The 21,376-nt window shown below is 42.1% G+C and overlaps 3 protein-coding genes across 4 annotated transcripts; all 3 read left to right on the top strand.

The window, feature by feature from the left end:
• Positions 1-890: 890 nt before the first annotated feature.
• Positions 891-4,543, top strand: anks4b (ankyrin repeat and sterile alpha motif domain containing 4B). Its single transcript, XM_083976658.1, has 2 exons — positions 891-1,121; positions 2,903-4,543. Exons 1-2 carry the CDS (start codon positions 961-963, stop codon positions 4,014-4,016), a joined length of 1,275 nt encoding a protein of 424 aa, XP_083832784.1. The 5' UTR covers positions 891-960; the 3' UTR covers positions 4,017-4,543.
• A 1,035-nt stretch (positions 4,544-5,578) lies between these two features.
• On the top strand, positions 5,579-13,388 carry LOC310989356 (kelch-like protein 24). 2 transcript variants are annotated; one of them, XM_083976391.1, is made up of 12 exons: positions 5,579-5,631; positions 5,958-6,248; positions 7,331-7,465; positions 7,565-7,756; positions 8,419-8,562; positions 8,899-9,085; positions 9,660-9,806; positions 9,966-10,094; positions 11,190-11,366; positions 11,704-11,850; positions 11,964-12,129; positions 12,534-13,388. In XM_083976391.1, exons 2-12 carry the CDS (start codon positions 5,997-5,999, stop codon positions 12,685-12,687), a joined length of 1,830 nt encoding a protein of 609 aa, XP_083832517.1. In that variant the 5' UTR covers positions 5,579-5,631; positions 5,958-5,996; the 3' UTR covers positions 12,688-13,388. The 2 variants fall into 2 exon arrangements, with proteins under 2 accessions (XP_083832517.1, XP_083832518.1); XM_083976392.1 differs by having other exon boundaries at positions 5,597-6,248.
• Positions 13,389-14,422: 1,034 nt separating this feature from the next.
• On the top strand, positions 14,423-20,745 carry uqcrc2a (ubiquinol-cytochrome c reductase core protein 2a). Its single transcript, XM_083977604.1, has 14 exons — positions 14,423-14,518; positions 15,938-16,039; positions 16,132-16,281; positions 16,509-16,573; positions 16,659-16,715; positions 16,812-16,936; positions 17,269-17,366; positions 17,557-17,614; positions 18,829-18,924; positions 19,013-19,212; positions 19,293-19,373; positions 19,475-19,551; positions 19,669-19,822; positions 20,397-20,745. Exons 1-14 carry the CDS (start codon positions 14,486-14,488, stop codon positions 20,478-20,480), a joined length of 1,380 nt encoding a protein of 459 aa, XP_083833730.1. The 5' UTR covers positions 14,423-14,485; the 3' UTR covers positions 20,481-20,745.
• Positions 20,746-21,376: the final 631 nt, after the last annotated feature.

Genomic DNA, 21,376 nt, shown 5'->3' with positions numbered 1-21,376 from the left:
TAAAAGATAGCCCACAATGTAGAAACACTCTGTGGTATAAAATAAAAACATAATTTAATAATTTAATTTAAGGAATCATTTGGAAATAATCAGCCAAACTAAACACTGGGATATTTTTGGTCCTCTATATTGTTTAACATTTCCAACATATAGCCTAAAACACATTTCAATTCTGCCTTTCTTTGCCAATATGGGGTAGGCTATTTCTGTTTCACTAATTCATTAATTTAAAAAAAAAAAAGGGGGGGGGGGGGGGGGGGGGGGAGGAGATAATATTTCCCCATCTTATTATGGATTTGAAATCAGTGAAATATTGTACTTTTGTAGGATATTTCAATTGCTACTGCTATCTTCCTTCATCTCTGTGGGCTATTTCAATTGCTACTTATACACTGCCAAATGTTAGAGGGAAATATTGTACTTTTTACTCCAGCACATTTACTTCACAGATTTGGTTTCTTTGCAGACAAGAATTCATATTGTGTTATTCAAATTATTAAGAATGAACCACTCCAACAGTATGCACACTTTTTTTTTTTATCAGTTCCTCTTCCTGCTCACATGGTAGGCTAATGGATAAGAAAGAACAGCAAACCAAATATTTATTTGATATATTCAAATCTATGATAATTAAAGTTTATGTTTGATGTTCTTGAAGTAATACTGTGGTTGTCAAATAAATGTTGTTGAGTCTGTCAATAAAGTATAGAGTAAAGAAACAAATAAGAAGGTAAAGATTGTATAGTATTTGAATGTGCTTTTATTAATTTGATGCATGTGAGCCCAGGCAATAATGGTGCAGCTGACAGCAGCGAACTGGACTTTGCTTTTGTTTTATGGCTCTGAGCTGCTGATATGTTGCCGCCCAGTCATCACTTTGTTTGCCCGGGTCTGCAGTCGCTTCAGTCTGTGCATCTGACCGGAGGGAATTGGTTTGGATCTTTTGTGTTCTTTTAGGAGATGACTAGGTACCACAAAGCAGCGATCGATGGCTACTCGGACCTCCTTAAGGAGGCCACAAGGATGGACCTGAACAGTACGGATGAAGATGGCATGACTCCCACCTTATTGGCTGCTTTCCATGGACATGTCGAAGCTCTTCAGCTCATATGCAGCAGAGGGTAAGCAGGATACACTCCTATCTATCACCTGTGCTTTATCACACATAGTTTTCAAATAACCTGCAGTTTTTTCTTCATTAGCCTATTAGTACTTTAAAGTGCTGTAAATTATTTGGATGAATTGATGTCACAAAGAAGGTTTTATCAGATAACCAGCTATATTTTTTGACACATATATGTAAATACAAACATTTTAATCTGATTTCTAATACAATATTTTAATGTACTATTAGCCCTAATATGAAACTAAAGTCAGAACTACAATAGAACCATAAATGGTGTTCACTGAGCAAAGGTTAACACTATTTAATTGGCAATTTTACGGCTGGAAAACAATAGTTTTATGCTCCAACTGTGAATAAAAACTATATGTCTGTTCTTTCGGACTTCACCTAACAACACATGGTGTTCTTGGTTTCCACAACACCTTAATGAGCTAAAACTTCATTGCCCTCTTTAAACCAGTCTCTCCCATGAGCTGAGCCAAATGTTTAATCAGCCAAAGCCATCCTGGGAAACAAAAGAGCCCTGTTTCTATACCCGCCGACCCCCACCCCTATCCCTCGTTCAATAAAACAAAAGACAGGCTCAAACCTGGAACAACAACATTCTTTCTGAAAAATGAGGTTGAGAGAAAAAAAAAAATGTTTGGACGATATTATGTAGGGCGTAACACATCTCACCTACGTGGCCCGGATTATCTGAAGCATTTCCTCTTTGGTCATTGCCAGAATGAGCTGGGATTTATGACAAGGTGTTGAAGTATTACAGCAATCAGGACTTTTATGGCTGTGACAATGACGCACAGCAATGTAGGACTTTAAATCTTAATAGTTTACCAATTATCTTCAAAAATCTTTACTATCCAATTTTATTTCATGTGGGTATTTTGGCTATGTGAAAAACTTTATGTTTAGGCTATTGTCTCATGTTAAAGGTAATGGGTCGACATTTTGGGAATTCTTTTTACCTTGTTGCTCAGAATTAGATGAGGAGATTGATGAAATAGTTTGATCCCCTGTATTACTGCTAACTGCACCATGTCTGTGTACTGTACAGAGTGAGGAGACACAAGCTACTTGTTTCCCCCTGCTCCCAGTCTTTATTTTAAGATGAACAAGCTCCAGCGACATATTTATCAACAACCACAGGAACTTTCAGGACAGAAAGGGAGTAAGAGTCTTCCTCAAGATGCTGAACTTCAGCCTGCACACATGACTAAAAAAGCTAGAAAAGACATTTCTATTATTTGAACAACCGTTTGACCTGGTGAAATAATGAAGGCTACAAAATAAAACAAAAAATCCAGCAGAAGATCTCTCTCTAAATAATATTTTTTATCATTATTACCCAGTGTTGGGAGTAACAGATTAGTGGCATAACACATTACTGAAATTACAATTCTCATGTTAAAAAATGTGAAGGCTTGTTGAGGCTCCAATAAATATGTATATCAAGAGTTTTAAAACATGTGTTCACTGATAATGGGTAGAAATGATAGATAAACTTTGATAGTTGTCTCGTCCTGTGCCAGGAACAACAAAACAGCAGCCTGTGTGTACATTATTAGTAAGACAACTGAAGAAAAACATTAATACTATAATATGAAGCAGTCATTTGTAAAGTAATTCAATTACTTTTTAAGAAAATTAACTGGAACTAATTACTAATGTGCCCAATATCCTGCAAGACTATGATAAACTGACTGAATCAGTGGTAACAAAACAATGACAAAGTTTCAGATAATGAGTTTAAACCTTTTTTTTGTGTGTGTTACACAGAGGTGACCCCAACAAGAGTGACATCTGGGGAAATACACCCTTGCACCATGCTGCAGCTAATGGCCACATGCACATCCTCAGTTTTCTGGTCAACTTCGGTGCCAACCTTTTCTCACTGGACAATGAATTCCACACAGCTATGGATGTTGCTGCTTCTCGTGACCGCATGGACTGCGTGCGCTTCCTGGATGATGCTTCCTCAAGGCAGACTAACCAAAATCCCAAGAAGGTGGCCACTCTAAAGAAGGACGCCGTAAAAGAAGCAGAGAAACGTGTGAAGCTCTGCGAGAAGGTAAAGAAGAAACATCAGAACAAGATGGATAAAATGCACCGCGGCGCAGGTACTGGGTCTGTTTCAGAGGCCAGTGCAGCATCACTGTCAAACAGTGGCAGTGTGACTGGTGTCAGTGAACAGTTCTCCAAGCTTATTTCCGCTGATAAATCTGGCACTCTTACGTCCAGGTTTAAAGGCACCCTCCAGAGGTTCGGGAAGAAAGATAAAGGCACGCTGCAGAGAGGGGATGGGAATGTTATTTTCCTCAAACAGGAGAACGGAACATCTGAGAAGCCAGAGTTTGTGGATGTCTTCAGCGAGCAGGATGAAAATATGATGGATGAAGAGATGGGAGGCTTTGAGGATGAGAGTGGAGAGCCAGGGCAAGTAAAACAGTCCATCTTCAACCGTCCAGGGCTTGGAGGCCTGACTTTCATGAAGAAGATGGGGCTGGAGTCAGATGATGTCCCCATCGGAAATAATGAAAATCTCGGCTACCTCGTCCAGAACGATCTGTTTGAGGGAGATGAAGATGCTGATGGTTTCGAGGGAGCAGGTGATGCTGATCTGCCCTGGGATCAGGAAGATCTGGGCCTGGATGATGATGAAGATGAGGAAACCTCTCCTTTGGATGCATTCCTGTCAGCTATCTCCCTGCCAGAGTTTACCCTCGCATTCAACAGAGAGCACCTGGACCTGGAGGCGCTCATGCTTTGTTCTGATGAAGACCTGAAAGGCATTCGCATCCAGCTCGGACCCAGGAAGAAGATCCTGGAAGCTGCTGCTCGCAGAAAAAATGCACTGGAGAGTCCTGGCATCATCAAGGACAGCTGCTTGTGAGCGGATAAAACATGAACAGTGATTTTTTTTTTAATCCTGTTTGCAACTTGTGTATCTGTATCTTTCGCAAAGACAGACAGTAGGTTTGAGTTGTAACATAAAACAAAGATGATTGTGCAAACTGTTTCTCCATAATGTTATTCCCATATTAAATATAGGTATAGAATAAAATATGCAATACTGTATTCTTGTTGAGCCAATTTCAAACAGGAAGATGGGAGTTTTGGGACCTAGAATATCATTGGTACCCTCTAGAAATCTAGTTCAAAAACAGAAGAAAATCATTCTTGTATGTGATAAAAAAGAAAGAAAGAGAATAGCGACATGGCCAGACACTTTATTTTTGAATCAAAAAATATAACTGTGTAGATAAAAACAAGTGGTGTTTTGATACAGATTGATTATTTCTGTCAATTAATGAAATAACAGGTTTAGTAGTCTGCTTTGATCAACCTGTTGTGCCTTTATGTTTTGTAATTATTTTTGACTTTTGATAACATAATTGTCAAAAAAATTAAACTGTGCAAAAATCTCAAATGTAATGTTCATGATGTTCCCTGATTCCCTATGTTTATATGTTGTGCCCAGCTGTATTCATCACATGTGCAGGCATATGGCTGGTTTGTTCACATTATAAAACACTGGTCCAAACAAAGAAAACCAATCAAGATTTTGAGAATTAAATATTTATTAAATATAGTCGCCTGAAAAAGATCAAGCCATTAAAATTGACGAAACACAAAGAAATAATAAATTCCTCACTTTGACACCAACAGAATGTGCATGTTCACGATTTCCAGGTTCACTTAGAAAAATTTGATGGTTGCTTTTCTCATGGATTTCTTTGCTGGACAGCCAATGACACAACTCAGAATAATTTAAACTAATGTAAAATGCATTTTGCTTCTTCTAACGAAAGTTAGAGAAAAGAATCCAGCTGACATATGGGCTACTACACAACAGTTTATGAAAATTTCCAGTTTTGTGACAAAAGTATAAATAGGATGAGAAAGGTTTATAGAAAATCTGTAGCAGTGTGTGTTAAACATGAGGCTGGGATGGGTGGTGCGTGAGAATTTACCATTATCTATTTACCACAGAGCCAAAGTGAACAAGTTCAGATTAGTAGGGTTGCTCCCTGAAGCCTGCAGCATGGCCTACAACTAATTATTACTAACCCTGTTTAGTACAGGCTTTTATTTATTTAACTGTTGTGCAATGCGTTACACACATAACTTGTTTTTGAAAGGTGATATATAAATAAAGTTAGGCCTATTATTATTACCTTGGTAAGAGATTTAAGTTTTCTTTTGCAAACACATTTTAGTGTAGGTTTTTTCCCCCTGCAAAACCCAGTGTAACTTCACCAGTCATAGACTAGACCATAATTCTTCTCATCTTATATAGTATTGCATATTTCTTATGTGATCATGTTGTTGCTGTTTGCACGAAGCAGAGATGCAAAGGGGGGCGAACTATCTCGACTTGTGCAGCGGAGGTGGGCGGGGCTTCCGGTGGCTGCTGCCGCTCTTCACCGCAGCCTGACACTCCTCCACCGTGTGTGTGTATCGAGGAGTCTGTTTTGCACCGTAGTGGTCACGAACATGTCTAACAGGTAATGTGTATCGCTGTTAACATCTGTCTGTGCTCTGGGCGTCTCTTCCCAAAGAAAAAACGACTCTCTAGTCCGACTTGGTTGGGGGAAAAAAATCAGCTCGTCCGCTCCGCCGAGCCGAGCCGAGCCGAGCCGCTCCGTCCGCGCTAAGCCTCATTAGTGAGCTAATAGACAATCTCAGAGCGCCTCTCTCTCTCTCTCTTTCGCCTTGTTGCTTCTCCCGCTACTTTTTGCTGATGAAATCCCTACATTACTGTTACTTTACTGACAGTTACATGGCCGCCGGCGTGCGGACCTGTGTGTCTCTCTGTGTTTGTGACTCTCAGGTTTGCCTAGCAGAGTGAGTGAGAGTGAGAGAGAGAGACATGGCTGAAGCCGTCGCCTTAAACGCCACTTGGACGTCTCCCACTCACCTACCCGCTATGAACGTCACCTTATCGTTCCCGTGGCAGCAGGAGGACTACCTGTTTGTGGAGACCAGGCACCCCGGCACCGTGCTGCAGGGCCTGAACAGCCTGCGGCTCAACAACGCCTTCTGCGATGTGACTCTGTGCTGCGGAGGACAGGAGTTCCCCTGTCATCGCATTGTGCTGGCCTCCTTCAGCTCCTACTTCCAGGTAAAAACATGCCTTTTCCTTTCCTTTCCAGCCCTGTCATGTTTATCTGCTAACTAACTTAACAGTGCTTTACAGGGGGTGATAAATATCTTTTTTTTTATATAATGCTGATTTGATTAATCCTGATGAAGGCCTGTTTGCTTGGTTTTAATTTGTTTGGCCGGGGTCATCCCTATGTTCCCACAGCCCTATGTTCCCTCAGCCCTATGTTCCCTCATTTCTAACTTTTGTCGTCACTGAAAATTAGGCCCTATGTTCCCTCAGCCCTATGTTCCCTCATTTCTAACTTTTGTTGTCACTGAAAATTAGGCCCTATTCCCACAGCCCTTTGGTCCCACCATTGGTTGGGTTTAGGCAATGAAGAAAGGAGTTGGTTAAGTTTAGTAAAAAGACCAGGTAGAGGCTAGACAGGCCAGATAGATAGAGTCCAGATAGGTAGAGAGAGTCCAGAGGGAACATAGGGCTGAGGGAACATAGGCACGCTCCCGTTTGGCCATGCTGCAATACAGGCTTTTTAAATCACTCTCCTACTCTGAGTGCCTCAGTTCCCGCTACCACCTTTTTTTTTATATTGTTCTATTTTTTTATATTGTATTGTTATTATATTGTTTTATATGATATGGTTTTATATTGTTTTAACTTGTTCTTGGTAGCAGTTGGACATATGTTTAAAACTTTAACTGGTATACATGGTAGCAGTTGGACATATGTTTAAAACTTTAACTGGTATACAGCTTAAACTTAGAAAAAAGATATAATTCTCCTATATGATGTGAAAAGCCTTAAGTGCAAGGAAAAATGTTTGTTGAATCTTTTAATTTTATATGGGAAATACTACATTCACAAATGTAGGCTAAATGGTCCTCACAAAGACCAAGGATTCAAGAATTTAAAATAGAAATTCGCCACTACATTCAAACACTACATGGTATGGAAGACAGAAAAGCTATCAAAGCATTAGACATTTGCAAATCTTTAAAAACCTTTGTATGATTATTTGAATCGATAACCCCTATTTTTAAATTCAATAGTGTATTTTGTTTGGGTATTGGTTATGGTGCTTTACTGTGTCTCCACCTCAGGCCATGTTTTCCACTGACCTGATAGAGTCCAAACAGGAACGGGTTGCCATCAATGGAGTTGAACCCCAGATGATTGGCATGCTGGTCAGCTATGCCTACACATCAGAGGTCTACATCTCAAAAGCAAACGTGCAGGTAAAAGAATCCCCTCTCACACTTTTCCCCCTTACTCTTCTTCTTTAAAATGCCATGTTTGCTGCTGAACACACACTCGCTGCATTTGTGCGAACCCAGGCCCTGCTGGCAGCAGCCAACCTGCTGGACGTGATGGCCGTCAGAGAGGCCTGCTGTCGTTTCATGGAGCGTCAGATGGACGAGATGAACTGCGTGGGGATCCACTGCTTCGCCGAGGCCCATTCGTGCAAGGTGCTGGAGAAACGCAGCATGGACTACATCCTGGAGAACTTCAACAGAGTTTTCCAGCAGGTGAGACTCCATGTAGACCGACATGTTTCAGCAGAATCCAATTGCAATGTCAGATACACTCCCAACAACAGGCTACACATGGATTTACACCATTTCCCGCAATGACCTGAGGGTTTTTCACACGGTGTGTTTAGTGAATTTAAAGCAACACTTTGTAGGATTTGTGGTAGCTACCTACTCTGGTTGAGAAGATGAACTGTCTGCTACTGTGTTTTTCCCAGAGAAGCACAGTAGCCTATGTGAATTTGTTGCCAGAGCCGCCGCCGGTGCTGGTACTGGTGCCGAGCAAAAGGCTGGTCACCTCTTCTGCTTCAAAGACCAAGACTCCACAATTTCCTAGAACAGACACATTTTTATGTCACACATCTTCGTTAGCTCCTCGCTCGTTGTGATGGACCAGAGGAGCTGCTTGCTGTATGAATGTGAAGTCAGTCAGACGTATTGATCTGACCAGGGTAACTAAACCTGACAAGTGTTGTGAGTTTCATGTGTGACAGGGGTTTAACAGAGATAATCTACCTGCCTGTCAGCACTTGAACCAAGGCCTATGAGTGATTAACTTCTGTGTGTGTGTGTGTGTGTGTGTAGGAAGCAGGCTGAGCTTTAAGTTGTCACTTGGCCAGTATTAAATTTATCTCACTCTAATGCTTCCCCCCTTGCAGGAGGAGTTCCTGTCTCTGTGTGTGGACAAACTGACAGAGATCATTGCCAACGACCAACTCAACGTGCCCAAAGAGGAGATGGTGTTCGAAGCTGCCATGTTGTGGCTGAATAAATGCCCCACTCGCAAACAAAGCTTTGAAAAGGTCAGACTAACACAAGGCTTTTAACGCGAGCTCAGATGTTACAGGTGTACTTACCACAAGTCAGAGATACGTTGCATGAAAACACACACACAGTTCCCATCTCGGCTTGTTTTGTTTAGCTGTATCAGGAAAAATTAGAAAAAAAATATGATAGATTAGTTTTTATCTATTAATCTCTATATTGCGATGACTCGGATTGTGGAAATGTTATTGCACTTTTATTCAGGGGGCCTCACCCCAGACCTATGGATGCTATTTAGCAGTGGTACAGTGGCACAGACTAAGACGAGCTGTCTAAGTAATTCAGACTCGTCTCTTTACGTTTGTTTCTCCCAGGTCCTCGAGCATATCCGCCTGCCTCTGATCAGCCCGTACTACCTCCACGACGTCATCGAGGCTCAGGACGTGGTGAATGAGAACCAGGCCTGCCAGCGGCTCATCTCCGAGGCCAAGGACTACCTGCTGCTAAAGGACCGCCGCGGAGAGCTGTACTGCTCCAGAGCCAGGCCGCGCAGGTCCACAGGTAAACACACTCACACACGCAAACTCCCACGACCAATGGAGAGCCAATGCAACATGCATTTTAACTACAGATAGAGGCTGGGTTGCTGTCCACTCTTTCATTTTAGTGTTTTTTTCTTTTCTTTTTGTCTCTTTTGTCACACTTGTCCACACTCAGGGACTGTTTTGTATACAGCACTTATACTTTTATTAGCACTCATTTACAATAATTTGGCAGGTTTTAGACAGATCACACACCCAGTTTCTTAACCTCTTACAGTCTAGGTGTGTCATTGGTTAATTGATCATCATTTAATATAATTTCTTTAATGTCAGTATTTTTTTTTTTTCACATTTACATAATATTTATGATATAAAGTCATACAGCCCTTGGATTCTGGTCTCATTAGCATTTTTTTTGTTGACATTTTATAGAAGAAACAATTCGATCAATTGATGGACAAAAGAGTCGGCAGTTGAGTCGATAATGAAAGCAATCGTTTTAGTCTTCCACGCCACTACATTGCATCCTACAGGTTGAATGCCTCGGTTCACTCCATATCTGTTCCCCTCTCCCTCTGTTGCCATGGCAACAGGGACAGCTGAAGTGATAGTGACAGTCGGCGGGGAGGACGACAAAGTGGTGCTGCGCAGCGTGGAGGGCTTCGACCCTGTGACGAACCAGTGGAAGAACATGGCCTGCCTGCCCTTCGCCGTGAGCAAACACGGACTGGTGGTGTCGGGTGAGGAGCCGCCGTCAGTCCCTGTAGGAAAACCGTCGCCTCTCAGACAAGCAACGGAAGAGCGCAGATGTAGTGCACATGACGAGTGACGTGTTGCTGTCCATTCATCTCCACTTCTCCTCCTCCTCTTTCTATTTCTCTCTCTCTGTCTCTCTGTAGACTCCACCCTGTATTTAGCAGGAGGGGAGTTTCCCGACGGCTCGGCCAGCAGGGAGATGTGGCGCTATGACCCCTGCTTCGACTCCTGGATGGAGATGGCCCCCATGAACGTGGCTCGATCTGAATTAGGTAAGATGTTTTGACATTCAGCAAAGCACAATACACAATGCAATACAGATATTCAGCTGGCATGACAAGCTCTTCTTTGTAATTTTACTGTTGAATTCCTCATTTCTAGTTGCAAATGTTTGTAGTCTTTGACCCCCACTGACACTGACACAGGTGATATTGCCTAAAGGTTTTGCTGTTGCTTCAAAACCAGCGGATTAACAGCTGCTGATTCACTCGTCCGTTAGTTCAAACTAACTAAACAGTCTTGTTTTGCTTCTATCACTTCTTCATCTCTCCTGAAGTTAGTGTGCTAACCAGCGAACCCTGTACCTGTGGTTTAATCAGAGGATGGAGAAGTCGCCCTGATCACAGAAGGCTTTGTCTTGTAGACACAATCATGGCTGACGCTCTCAGCAAGCAACTAGCATTGCAGTTCCCGTCAAGAAACCACATTCAGCAGCAGAGAAAACTCTGGCCCCTTTTTTTTCTTTTAAAAACAATTTATGTCCTCTCTCCTCTTTTTTTTTTTAATTATCTGAAGGCAATTTCAAATAGTGGTGATTCATTTTTCTATAACCTTGTTTCATCTATTTCACACGTCCTTGAAGTGTTCAGTGTGTGTCATATCCTGGTTCCTGCCACACACTGAAGGGAAAGAAAACACGTAGCCAACTCCAGCTCCCTCTGAATGGCCTCTTCTCCTCCAAATACTAATGAGGGCCTGGACATCTTTGTCAGGCCAACAAGCCCTCTCCGTTATTATTCTTTGTTAAAGCACTCGTTGTCCTGGCTGATACAGATTCCGTAGAAATCGTTGTTAGTTTTGTTGTGATGCGGCGTCCCAACTCCTTGACTAATCCGGATCAGGAGCGCTGTCAACGAACTCTTAAGGTTCCTGGAACATTTATGTGAGTGGTGCCAGGGGCTTGTGCCCAAACTGGGCAAAACCAGAAGCAGAGCTGAAGACGATGGCTATTGGCTAAAGGCAATGCCGTGTTTTAATAAGTTCACGCTGTGCTGAAGGACGTTTAGAAGCTCTAAATGTGTTTGATGTTAATGGGAAGCGCTGTTGTCTTTGGTGGCTCATTAGTGAATTTCCCTCTCTCCGCTCAGGCCTGGTGATGCTGGACGGGTTCGTGTATGCGGTGGGAGGGTGGGAGGGGCGGTCCCGTCTGGACTCGGTGGAGTGCTACAACCCCCACACCAACTCCTGGCAGTTCACAGAGTCCGTAAAGATGGCCGTCACAAGTCCTGCTGTGGTGGCCCTGGACGGGCTCCTCTACGTCACTGGTATGCAATGCAGCTTATTCTTGAGCTTGTGTTTTTTATTTATTTTTAATCAGTACACATACATTGCACACATGCAATTTGTGTAGAGCCATACATTTTTTCCTGTCACTTAATCTACTTAAAGGTGATACAAAAACATAAAATAGCAGGTAACACAACTTTACATACATAGACACACCACCAGGACGACATACATATCCCAGGCCATGTCAGAGTCGTCTATGCCATATGTAACTTAATGAAGAACTTTGAAGCTCAGTCCAGAGAGATACACGTAACTATTTTCAATTCATCACTTTTTGTTTGTGTGTCCATTTGTCTCTCTGTGTCCTGACAGGTGGAGCAGTTTTAGAGGATGGAGACGGCACAGATCTCGCCCAGGTCTACAACCCTAAAACCTCAGTGTGGACAGAGGTCGCCCCGATGCAGATCGCTCGCTCTGGTTCAGCAGCCTGTACGCTCAAAGGAAAGATCTATGTAATAGGTATTGTTACACTTTTTTTTAAACACCAGAACTTTAACCTTTTCTTGATTCACAGTGCGTCACCAATCGAAACTTGTCTTGTCTGTTGTTAAACCTGTCATCCCTTCTTCCAGGCGGATGGCATGCTTCAACAGAAAACACAGATAAGGTGGAGTGTTACAATCCCAAGACGAACCAGTGGACCATGTGCGCCCCCATGAAAGAGCGGCGGTACCGGCCCGGTGCTGCTGTGGTGGATGGAAAGATCTACGTGCTGGGAGGAGAGGAAGGCTGGGACAGGTAACAGGCTCAGCCACAAGTATCCCTGATTGGATATCAGAGTTTTTTTTCATTTGCGGTCTCTCTCCATCTCTGTTCGTCCTCTTTTGTACCCATTCAAACATCAGTCATTCTAGTAACTCTGTGAATGCTGATGCAGAGTATAACACTAGGACTATTAACTACATATTGACTCCACTTGACAGTTGTTCTAATAACCTTTAATTACATTAATGTCATTTGTCTATATTTATTTCCGAACAAATTTAGCACCTCATTTCCAAGAATAACTTTTAAGTGAAAATACTGATTGTTGTCAGAGGATGAAGGGAAAGAAAGAGGCCTGGATACGAAGAGAAGAGGAAAAGCATATTTCAATATCTCTGTTTAGCTGTTGAGTTTAATGCTGATGATTTTACACGCAGATATCACGACACTATCGAGAGGTTCTGTGAGGAAACGGACACCTGGGAGATCGTCGGGGAGATGCCCACCAGTCGCAGCTGGCTCAGCTGTGTGTCTCTCCAGCTGAGGAAGGACATGCACATGAACATCTGTCCTGGGACGCCAAATGAATAACTGAAGCAGGACATCATGGAGGAGAGGTCTTTCCTGTTATCATCTGCACCCTGTTTCAGGGACAGTGCACTACAAAGCTCAGAGCTGTGGAGACCAGCGCGCTGACAAGTGACGCCCGGGTTTGCCACAGCACTGGGTTTTTTTGCCACTTGGCAGTGGCAAAAAGTAGTCGGGTGTTTTTTTATTTATTTCCTTAAATCCGTGACAACTTGTGGAATGACTCTCTCACTCACTTGGCGTTGAGACAAAAGAAACAATGAGATATGATCTCAAGTAACTGCAATGGACGACTCAGTCGGCAGTCTGAACTCACTTTCTGTGTGATGTGAACATGTGTGAGTGTTGTTTTTATGTCCGAGCACCTCGAATCTGTGAAGATTTACGCAGCCAACATAGTGTATTTTTGTATCATTATAATGTCAAGTATTTATTGGGGTGTGACTAACTGTGAGAATGGCCGTGGAAAAATAAAAAAGTGAACATTTTGCTCAAAAGACATGAAATATGAATATTTTGAATGATCACCTGTGAAAAAGATGTCTATATGTGAGCAGTGTTTTTTTTAATTAAACTTTGTAAGTTTGAATGACCGTCTTTACTACCTGTAACATGTTGGGTATATTTTTGTAATGTAGTGTGTGTCATGCATTTTAGTGAATTTAAATACAGTTGGGTTCTAATAAAAATGTTCAATTCTTTACTGTGAATTATGGTGTGTGCGTTTTCTATTTCACAGAAGAGCCAAAATAATGTACACAGTGACCAGAAAAGATGTATAATACTTTAAAAAACTTTTTTTGCAGACTACCTGTTTAGGTTGTGTTCAGTTCCAATTCCCCCAAACGTAATTATTGTAACGTTGATGCTGGTAAAAGTATGGCATCTTCTCGACTTGGTCATCCATCCATATGTCAAATTTGGAGCATGATTCAAGGATGAACTGATTACATTTTAGCTGTGACTGCAAAACACGTATTTAGCCATAACTGAAGAATTCACACAGTAGGTAATATAATAAATTATAATTATAATTTCACATAAATTGTTACTAAGTACGATACTTTAATAAAAAGAAATAGTTCTAAGTCTAAATTGTAGTGGGTACTATCAAATCCCAGGCTTACTCATTTTCTCACCTAGTCATTCTAATTGGTAGGCTTTTAAAAATATAACAATTTTGGACATGGTGTATCAGCAAACATAACAAACATAAATTAGTTCAGGATTTTCTTTTTAAAGTCATCTAAACGGTGTAATTTTGACTCGATCACATCAATGTGAAATAAAAAGTCATAGTTCTGTAACTTTTTGCACAATACCGTACAAAAGTCCTAAACTCTTCATTGTTCAAGGTTTACAGCAGAATCACTTAAAAATAAAAAATAATACACATTGTTTAGTATTATATTATCATTCCTGGTATGGATTGTCATTATCTGCATCATTAGTATGATTACTATTATTTGCATTTGGAGCAAAGCACTTTAAAAAGAGTTGTGTTCATTTGCCCAGTAAGTATAAGATAGGGGCTCCAGACAGTTTTTTTTTTTTAATTATTATTACTAGGAGTCTGGAGCCCATTCAGTCACACATAGTAAAGTCAGGATTATCAGGAAAATTATCCACATGTTGCTCTCTGTGAACCTCGCTCGCTGCAGCGGCGGAGAGTAGGCTGCTCATCTCTCCCTCCTAAACCATCTTTGATCTGCCCCACGGTGCAGTGCATTGTGGGAGAGACGTCAGTCCGCCCGCCGCCATATCTGTCTTTCTGTACCGGGCTGAAGGAGAGTCTGGAGTCATGAGGGGAATCCGGTCTCTGAACAGTCTCCCCGTGAGTCCCGTGTTTTCTCGGTTTGGTCTGAACTTGTGTCAGAAACCCAAACTTTTCTCGTTGTGGTTCTGCACCTGTTTGCAGAATGACCCCCGCGGAGTTGCCGTAGTTAGCGCGGTGGCTAGTTAGCGTGCTAGGTGTCTCGTTAATGCATGTTTATCTCACAGGTAGAGAGCTCGTAGGGGTCCACACAGCCGAGATTAAGTAACACTTTCTCCCTGAATCATCCGCATACACCGACAGTCAGGTAAAAATGTAGGTTGCATGTGCAGAAGAAGTACTTTGTTTTCGCTCTGGCTTAAGTTAGCCGCTGGTCGCAGCTGCTTGTGTCTCTGTTTAGTTTGAAGGTCACATCTCCAAACCCGTGGAGCCCTCACTCCTTCATCCAGGTGTCTCGGAGGGAAACAACACCCCGGGTTTGGTCATAGTTTGGTGAAACGCTGACATTTTTACAGACACGGCCGTCTCAGCAACCACTGGCTCTGTTGACAGGACACAGGCGGTGTGAGTGTGGCTTAGTGTCCTATATTTACACGGGTCGTTTTAGGTCACCCACCACCACTTTACTGTAAGACAGGCAGGGTGCCAGTGTCTGCTGTTGTGTTGGCATGTCATGGCAGGATTGAAATACACATGGTGCATAAACAGTGGGTAATTTGTCATTTAGCTGAGGCTTAAAAAAAAAGTAAAATAATGTTGATATAACAATAAAGAGAGACTTTAGAGAAACACAGAAAGTTGTCTGTGTTTGGCATGTGCCATTGTTTTTGACATTTTACTGACAATCGTAACTACTGAAGAATGAAAACATGGTTATAATACTGCATATTATATTATATAACAGCAAATTGTACCATGCTCAACTACTTGAAATGATTATATGACACTTTAATCTGGAGATTATTTTCTCAATTCACTGATTAGACTGTAAACTGTCTGTAGATAGCAAAAATGCCCCTCCTAGTTTCTCAGATTTAAATGTATGTGTTCACAGGATGTTCATGTTTTGTCTGACCTAGGTACTAGGTACTTGACATCTGCTGACGGTCAGCAGATGACCCCTCACTTACTTATAGACAGTTAGGTAGTTGGCAGGTGCTGTGAAACACGAGTAGGTGTTTTCATCTTTGTGGGATTTGTCCAATTGAACGTCAGCCTGATTTCTGTCAAACACTGCCACTTGAGTCTGAGAGAGAAAATATATCCGTCTCCAACTGGCTTTTTAAGTGGAGCCTTACGTTTGTGACACTTTGAAGCTATACCACATTTACACATTCACTCAGACGTCACGTCAGGGATAGTTGTTGTAGCTCTGCACTCTTGTTTTTTCGATGCCCATTGCCAACAAAGAGGCTGCTCTCGGAGGAAACACTGCGCAAGAAGTCACTGTTATTAATCTGGTGTCGCCTCTGACTGCAGAAACGTTGCTATGCTGCCGTCAGGAGGACTGAAGCTCTGACTGAACCCCTCGGAGGCCCGAAACCCTCCTCAGCTGCAGCTCCCCCTCCCCAAAATGTCCAGGTAGGTGCTGCTGTCATCTACCAATTCAAAACGCAGAATCAATAAAAAAATTCTGTAAGATTTCCAGTAACATTTTTCCTATTTTGCTTAAGGTGTCGAAGCTCCCAAACGGTTTGGTGATAGCATCACTGGAGAACTACTCCCCCCTGTCCAGCGTGGGCGTGTTTGTGAAAGCTGGGAGCCGCTATGAGACTGCGGAAAACCAGGGTGTCTCTCATGTGCTACGACTGGCAGCGAACCTGGTGACGTGAATGATTCTGTGAATGTGTAATACGGTTTCAGGGAAATCGTAAAACAATCCTGCAATTCTGTTCAGTCAGATTTATGGGTATACATAGTAAGGATGGCTTCATGACAAACTAGATCAAGTTGACACATTGTACTTCACAACAGATTTTTTTCTTTTTTGAATCAGCATCTCAACTCACAGTTTACTTTTCTTACATGCAGATTTTTTTCCTTTTCATAGACTACCAAGGGTGCATCTGCCTTCAAGATCTGTCGCGGTGTGGAAGCACTGGGAGGAAGCCTGAGGTGAGTGGTGGTTTACTCTCTGCACAGTCCCTGGTTATCCTGCTGCAGATAAATAGGGCAGTAACGGTGTTTTGTTTTCCTGCAGTGTGACATCATCGAGAGAGACCATGGTCTACACTGCAGAGTGCTTGAGAGATCACCTGTAAGTGCTCCCACTGTGGTTTACGTGCATTTTTCTTAAGGTCGCATTGATGCCACAGTGTGTCTTTACCACTCTCTGTTTCTGTGTTGTTTCCAGAGATTCGTTATTGGAGTATGTGGTCAGTGTGACCACGACTCAGGAGTTTCGGCCGTGGGAGGTAGAGGAACTCACGACCAGGGTGAAGACTGACATCGCTCTGGCTCAGCAGTGTCCTCAGATAGGTTCGTATCAGGAGTAATTGTTAAAGCTCCCAAATTGCCTGCGTTTTTCATTGTGGAAATTCGAATCACGCAGCAACATTGAACCGAGCTGACAAATGCAGGCAGTTAATCTCGTGTTAGCGCTCTCAAATAAAAAACAATTACCAGCAAGCTGCTCATAGCTGCAGTGCAGACGGTTCACTCTAATCAGGATCAGCATGTTTCATTTAGTTATTTGATCTTTTTTTTATTAACATTAATGCTTTATTTTGTTGAGTCCTGTGGATCTACCTCATGGATGCCCAGTTTTCCTTCGCTGAAGTTTGCGTCTCATTTTCCATCTTCTCCCACAGGTGTCATTGAGAACTTGCATGGAGCAGCATACAAAAACGCCTTGTCCAACTCACTCTACTGCCCTGGCTACATGGTCGGACATGTCTCCCCTAAACTTGTAAGCCTCTTTTTTTTTCTTTTCGTTCTGTTTTGTCCATATAGGAAAATAGTTAATTGTATAGTTTTCCATTCTGTTCTCTGCCATCTCAGGGAGAATGATAAGGCTTATGACGATCAAGACCGTAATTTGTTAGATTGTGCATAGCTCTCACCCACCTCTCCTCCTCTTCCTTATCCCTCCCCTGTAGCTGCACTCATTTGTTGAAGACAATTTCACCAGTGGCAGAATGGCTCTTGTAGGAGTAGGTGAGTGACTACTAGTGCTGTCTAGTCCGGCTCGGTCGCTTCTTTGCAGCAGCTTTCCTTTCACATCAGGCTAACTTCAGGCTTTGTTTATCAAGGCTACATTTTACTAACAGACGCTTGGATTTTCTGAGGTTGTGCCAGTCTGCTTCAATTATCTGTGTGTGTTTGTTGCACTGAATTGAGGTGTTAGATTTTTTTCTTTTACCTCAATTACGAATGGACAAATACTTTGACTGTCTTTTTCCTGGCCGTACATTCTTTATATTCAGGATGTGACTCCAGGTGATAAAACAAACTGGTGATGTTATGTTTGGTGTTGATCTTGCATTCATCACTGTCTGGTTGTTGTGACCGATAACTCCAGATCATGAGGCGTCGTTTTTGCTTGTCCAGACACACAGTCCTTCACAGTCCTGGAGTTATCAAACTAAAATGACTAAAACAACATTTATTTACTTTTAGAAATATGTTTATTGATTTTCAAGAAAGAAAGTAAGAGAGAGAGAGACAAAAAAAAATACATTAAAAAAAGAACACACAACATCCAGAACACAGCACATCTTGGATTACAGCAAAATGACATGGTCATAGTTAAGGGTACTATAAACAAAAACATCTAAGAGCAGAATCACATACTTGTTTACACTGTGAGGCTTTATACAATAGCCAGTGAGCTCTCATTTTTAAGGTATTTAGTACTGGGTAGCAACATTTCTTTATCTCAGTCTCAATCTCAGTTTTTGTGGCTTAAAACCTTTGGAGTAATGTGGACACCTGGCATAAACAACAAAAATTACGTTTTAAAACCAAATTGTATTTGTGTGGACAAGGCCTGAGCTTCAGTATTTATGCTCATGTCGGCACAATGTCTGCAGCTTTGCTTCGAAAGAACTAAACTAATGTTAGTTGAACCGGGTGGAGGCACGAGACTGAACATGAGGCACTTTTTGAAGGGTTCATGAACACACACAACGGGGAATGTATCTCCTAAATCAACCAACACGAGCAAGATTGAGAGTGTTTTGATACCTCCTCGTGTAATTCTTGGCACTAATGGTTATGTGTAAGCAAATGCTACAAGTGTTGGCATAGCTCAGTGACACTTTATATGGCTTCCTTCCTGGGATTGTGTGGTATTTTTCAGTTAATGAAAGTGTTCGATCTTCCACTTGAGTTGTATGTTAACGTTGGCACCGTCTGATTTATGCGTCCAGGTGTGAAGCACTCTGTCCTGAGGCAGGTGGGCGAGGGGCTCCTCAGCGCCCGCAGCGGGGCCGGCACACCTGTGGCGAAATCTGTCTACAGAGGAGGTGAGAGCCGGAGATAAAGTGACAATACTCGTCTTTTATGGCTGACGCAGCTTCGGTGCCATGACTGTGTGTTTATTTGTGTTTGTAGGTGAGCTGCGAGTGCAAAACAACGACGATCTGGTTCACGCACTCATTGCCAGTGAGGGTGGTGTGACAGGCAGCGCAGAGGCTAATGCCTTCTCTGTGCTGCAAAGGATCCTGGGAGCTGGTCCACATGTAAAGAGAGGCTCCAACATCACCAGTAAATTGAGTCAGGGTATTGCCAAAGCTACCACACAGCCCTTTGATGTAAGTTAAAGGAGTCAGAAGAACTTTAATTTGTTGTTTGACTCTTGATTTGCCTCAGATGACCTCTTGCTGTCTTTCAGGCCACAGCCTTCAACGCCTCGTACTCTGACTCCGGCCTGTTCGGCGTTTATACTATTGCACAAGCCAACTCTGCAGGAGAGGTGACTGACAGACACGCTCCTTCCAAGACACGTAACCTCGTCTTAAATATGCACAGACGCCAGAATGTGCCTCTCACTGAATTTTGTGCTCCTCTGCGCAGGTGATCAAAGCCGCCATCGCTCAAGTGAGAGGTGTAGCCGAGGGAAACGTGTCCGGGGCTGACATCACCAGAGCAAAGTGAGTCCAATGGGAAGAAGCAGTTGCATACCAAACACAGATGTCATTGGTGTGATTTCCTCTAAAATACGCTTAAAGTTTTGACGGATATATTGTATGTTTGACCTCTTTGCATAGAAACCAGGTGAAATCAGAGTACCTCATGTCCATGGAGAGCTCTGAGGGCCTGGTGGAGGAGATCGGTGCTCAGGCTCTGACCGCTGCAGCGTACCAGCCTCCTGCCGCTGTTCTCCAGACTATAGATGCTGTCACCCAGGACGACGTGGTCAAGGTGAGTGCTTTCAGTGTAGCTGTGCTTAATCATTTGACTTCAGATCTGTTGTTGTGCTAATGTTACGATGAGAAAGTTCCCCACTGAAAAGGCAGCAGGCAGTGTTGACTGCCTGTCAAATCGAAAATGTTATTTCATAAACAAAAACAGCAAACTCAGATGGCACCCAGGCATAAATCAGACTGACAGTACATTTTGCAAATGGCACCTGCTGGAATACATCAAATGGCATGTTGTACGGTATGGTCAGATCAATAGTGAAGATCTGTTTTTTTGTTTTGTTTTTTCATTTGAACTAGCAATTAATGAAGAATGATAAAATGCCAGCCAAAAAATAAATGATGATGATGATGCTTGCCTTCTAAATGTATATTTTATGTCCAAACTTTCACTGATGTTCTTTATGTTATGATTGCCAGTGGATTTGTGCACTGTTTAAATTGCAAATTGCTAAATGCCATAAAGGTAATCCCAAAGTAATGTGGTTTGTGAAACTGTATGCACTGACTGATAATGCTCAGCTAAGCAGTGAATCAAGACATCAAATGAAAATGACCTCTCTCCCTCCTTTCAGGCTGCGAAAAAATTTGTGAATGGCAAGAAGACCATGGCAGCTAGTGGACACCTCATTAATACACCATTTGTGGATGAAGTATGAAAACAAAAAAGAACAAGAACCGTTGATTTTAACTTGGGCAAACTGTGCCTAGCTGCTTCAAAAGGAAAAAGGACCCCAAAGCCACAGCCTCTTGCAACAATTCATTTGATGTCACTAATCATTTGTAGTCTGTCCTGCAGTATGTCAAAGTTCCAGCGTGGGGCTGGAGAATCAATGCAACTTTGTTTGGGGTTTTTGTCAATTTAACTGTATATCTATGTAAATTAAAGTTATCACAGTAATAAAAAGCTGTTTGGTACTTGAATTTGTATCGTGGAATGGATTCAGGCGTAATCTACAGTTTTGTATGAAGGTTTTTTGAAGCACCACTTTTAATAGAGAAATTGTGCCATCATCATCCAATAGAGGGACCCAAAGGGTAGGAAAGGTATGATCCCCTTGCAGGTTGCCTTGCAATTCCGATTAGCAACTTTTTCCTTGAACCTATCTTGAGCTGAATATTGTCTGCAAAGTGTAATGGCTACAGAATAATGTTATCTTCAGCATTAAGATCAGTCCCTCCTTTTCATATTGCTATGATATTCTTTCTGCCAGTGTACATGAGATTTAGCAAAGACTATTTATGCAACTAAGGAAGTGCATTGTCAGTGGAGAGTGACAGAAACAGAAAGTAGACTGAGCATTAACTAGAGAAAGCCATATTTACCTATTGCCACTTAAAATACAGTGTTAACCATCTGACATTTGTGTATTTTATATAGGTACAAGTGATAGTGATCGTCAACTTGCACAGAAGTTTTAACATTTAATTTTAACACTATCATGTTTCATCCATAGATCAGCAATTATAGCAGTTTTATTGCCTCTGCACTGTTTTGTAAGTCAATATTTTCCTCTGAAATGAAGTATAGTATAAGTACAAATAAATACTCAAG

Source organism: Trachurus trachurus (assembly GCF_905171665.1).
Source record: "Trachurus trachurus genome assembly, chromosome: 8".
Taxonomy (NCBI): domain Eukaryota; kingdom Metazoa; phylum Chordata; class Actinopteri; order Carangiformes; family Carangidae; genus Trachurus; species Trachurus trachurus.
This window is presented reverse-complemented; position numbering and strand designations above follow the sequence as displayed.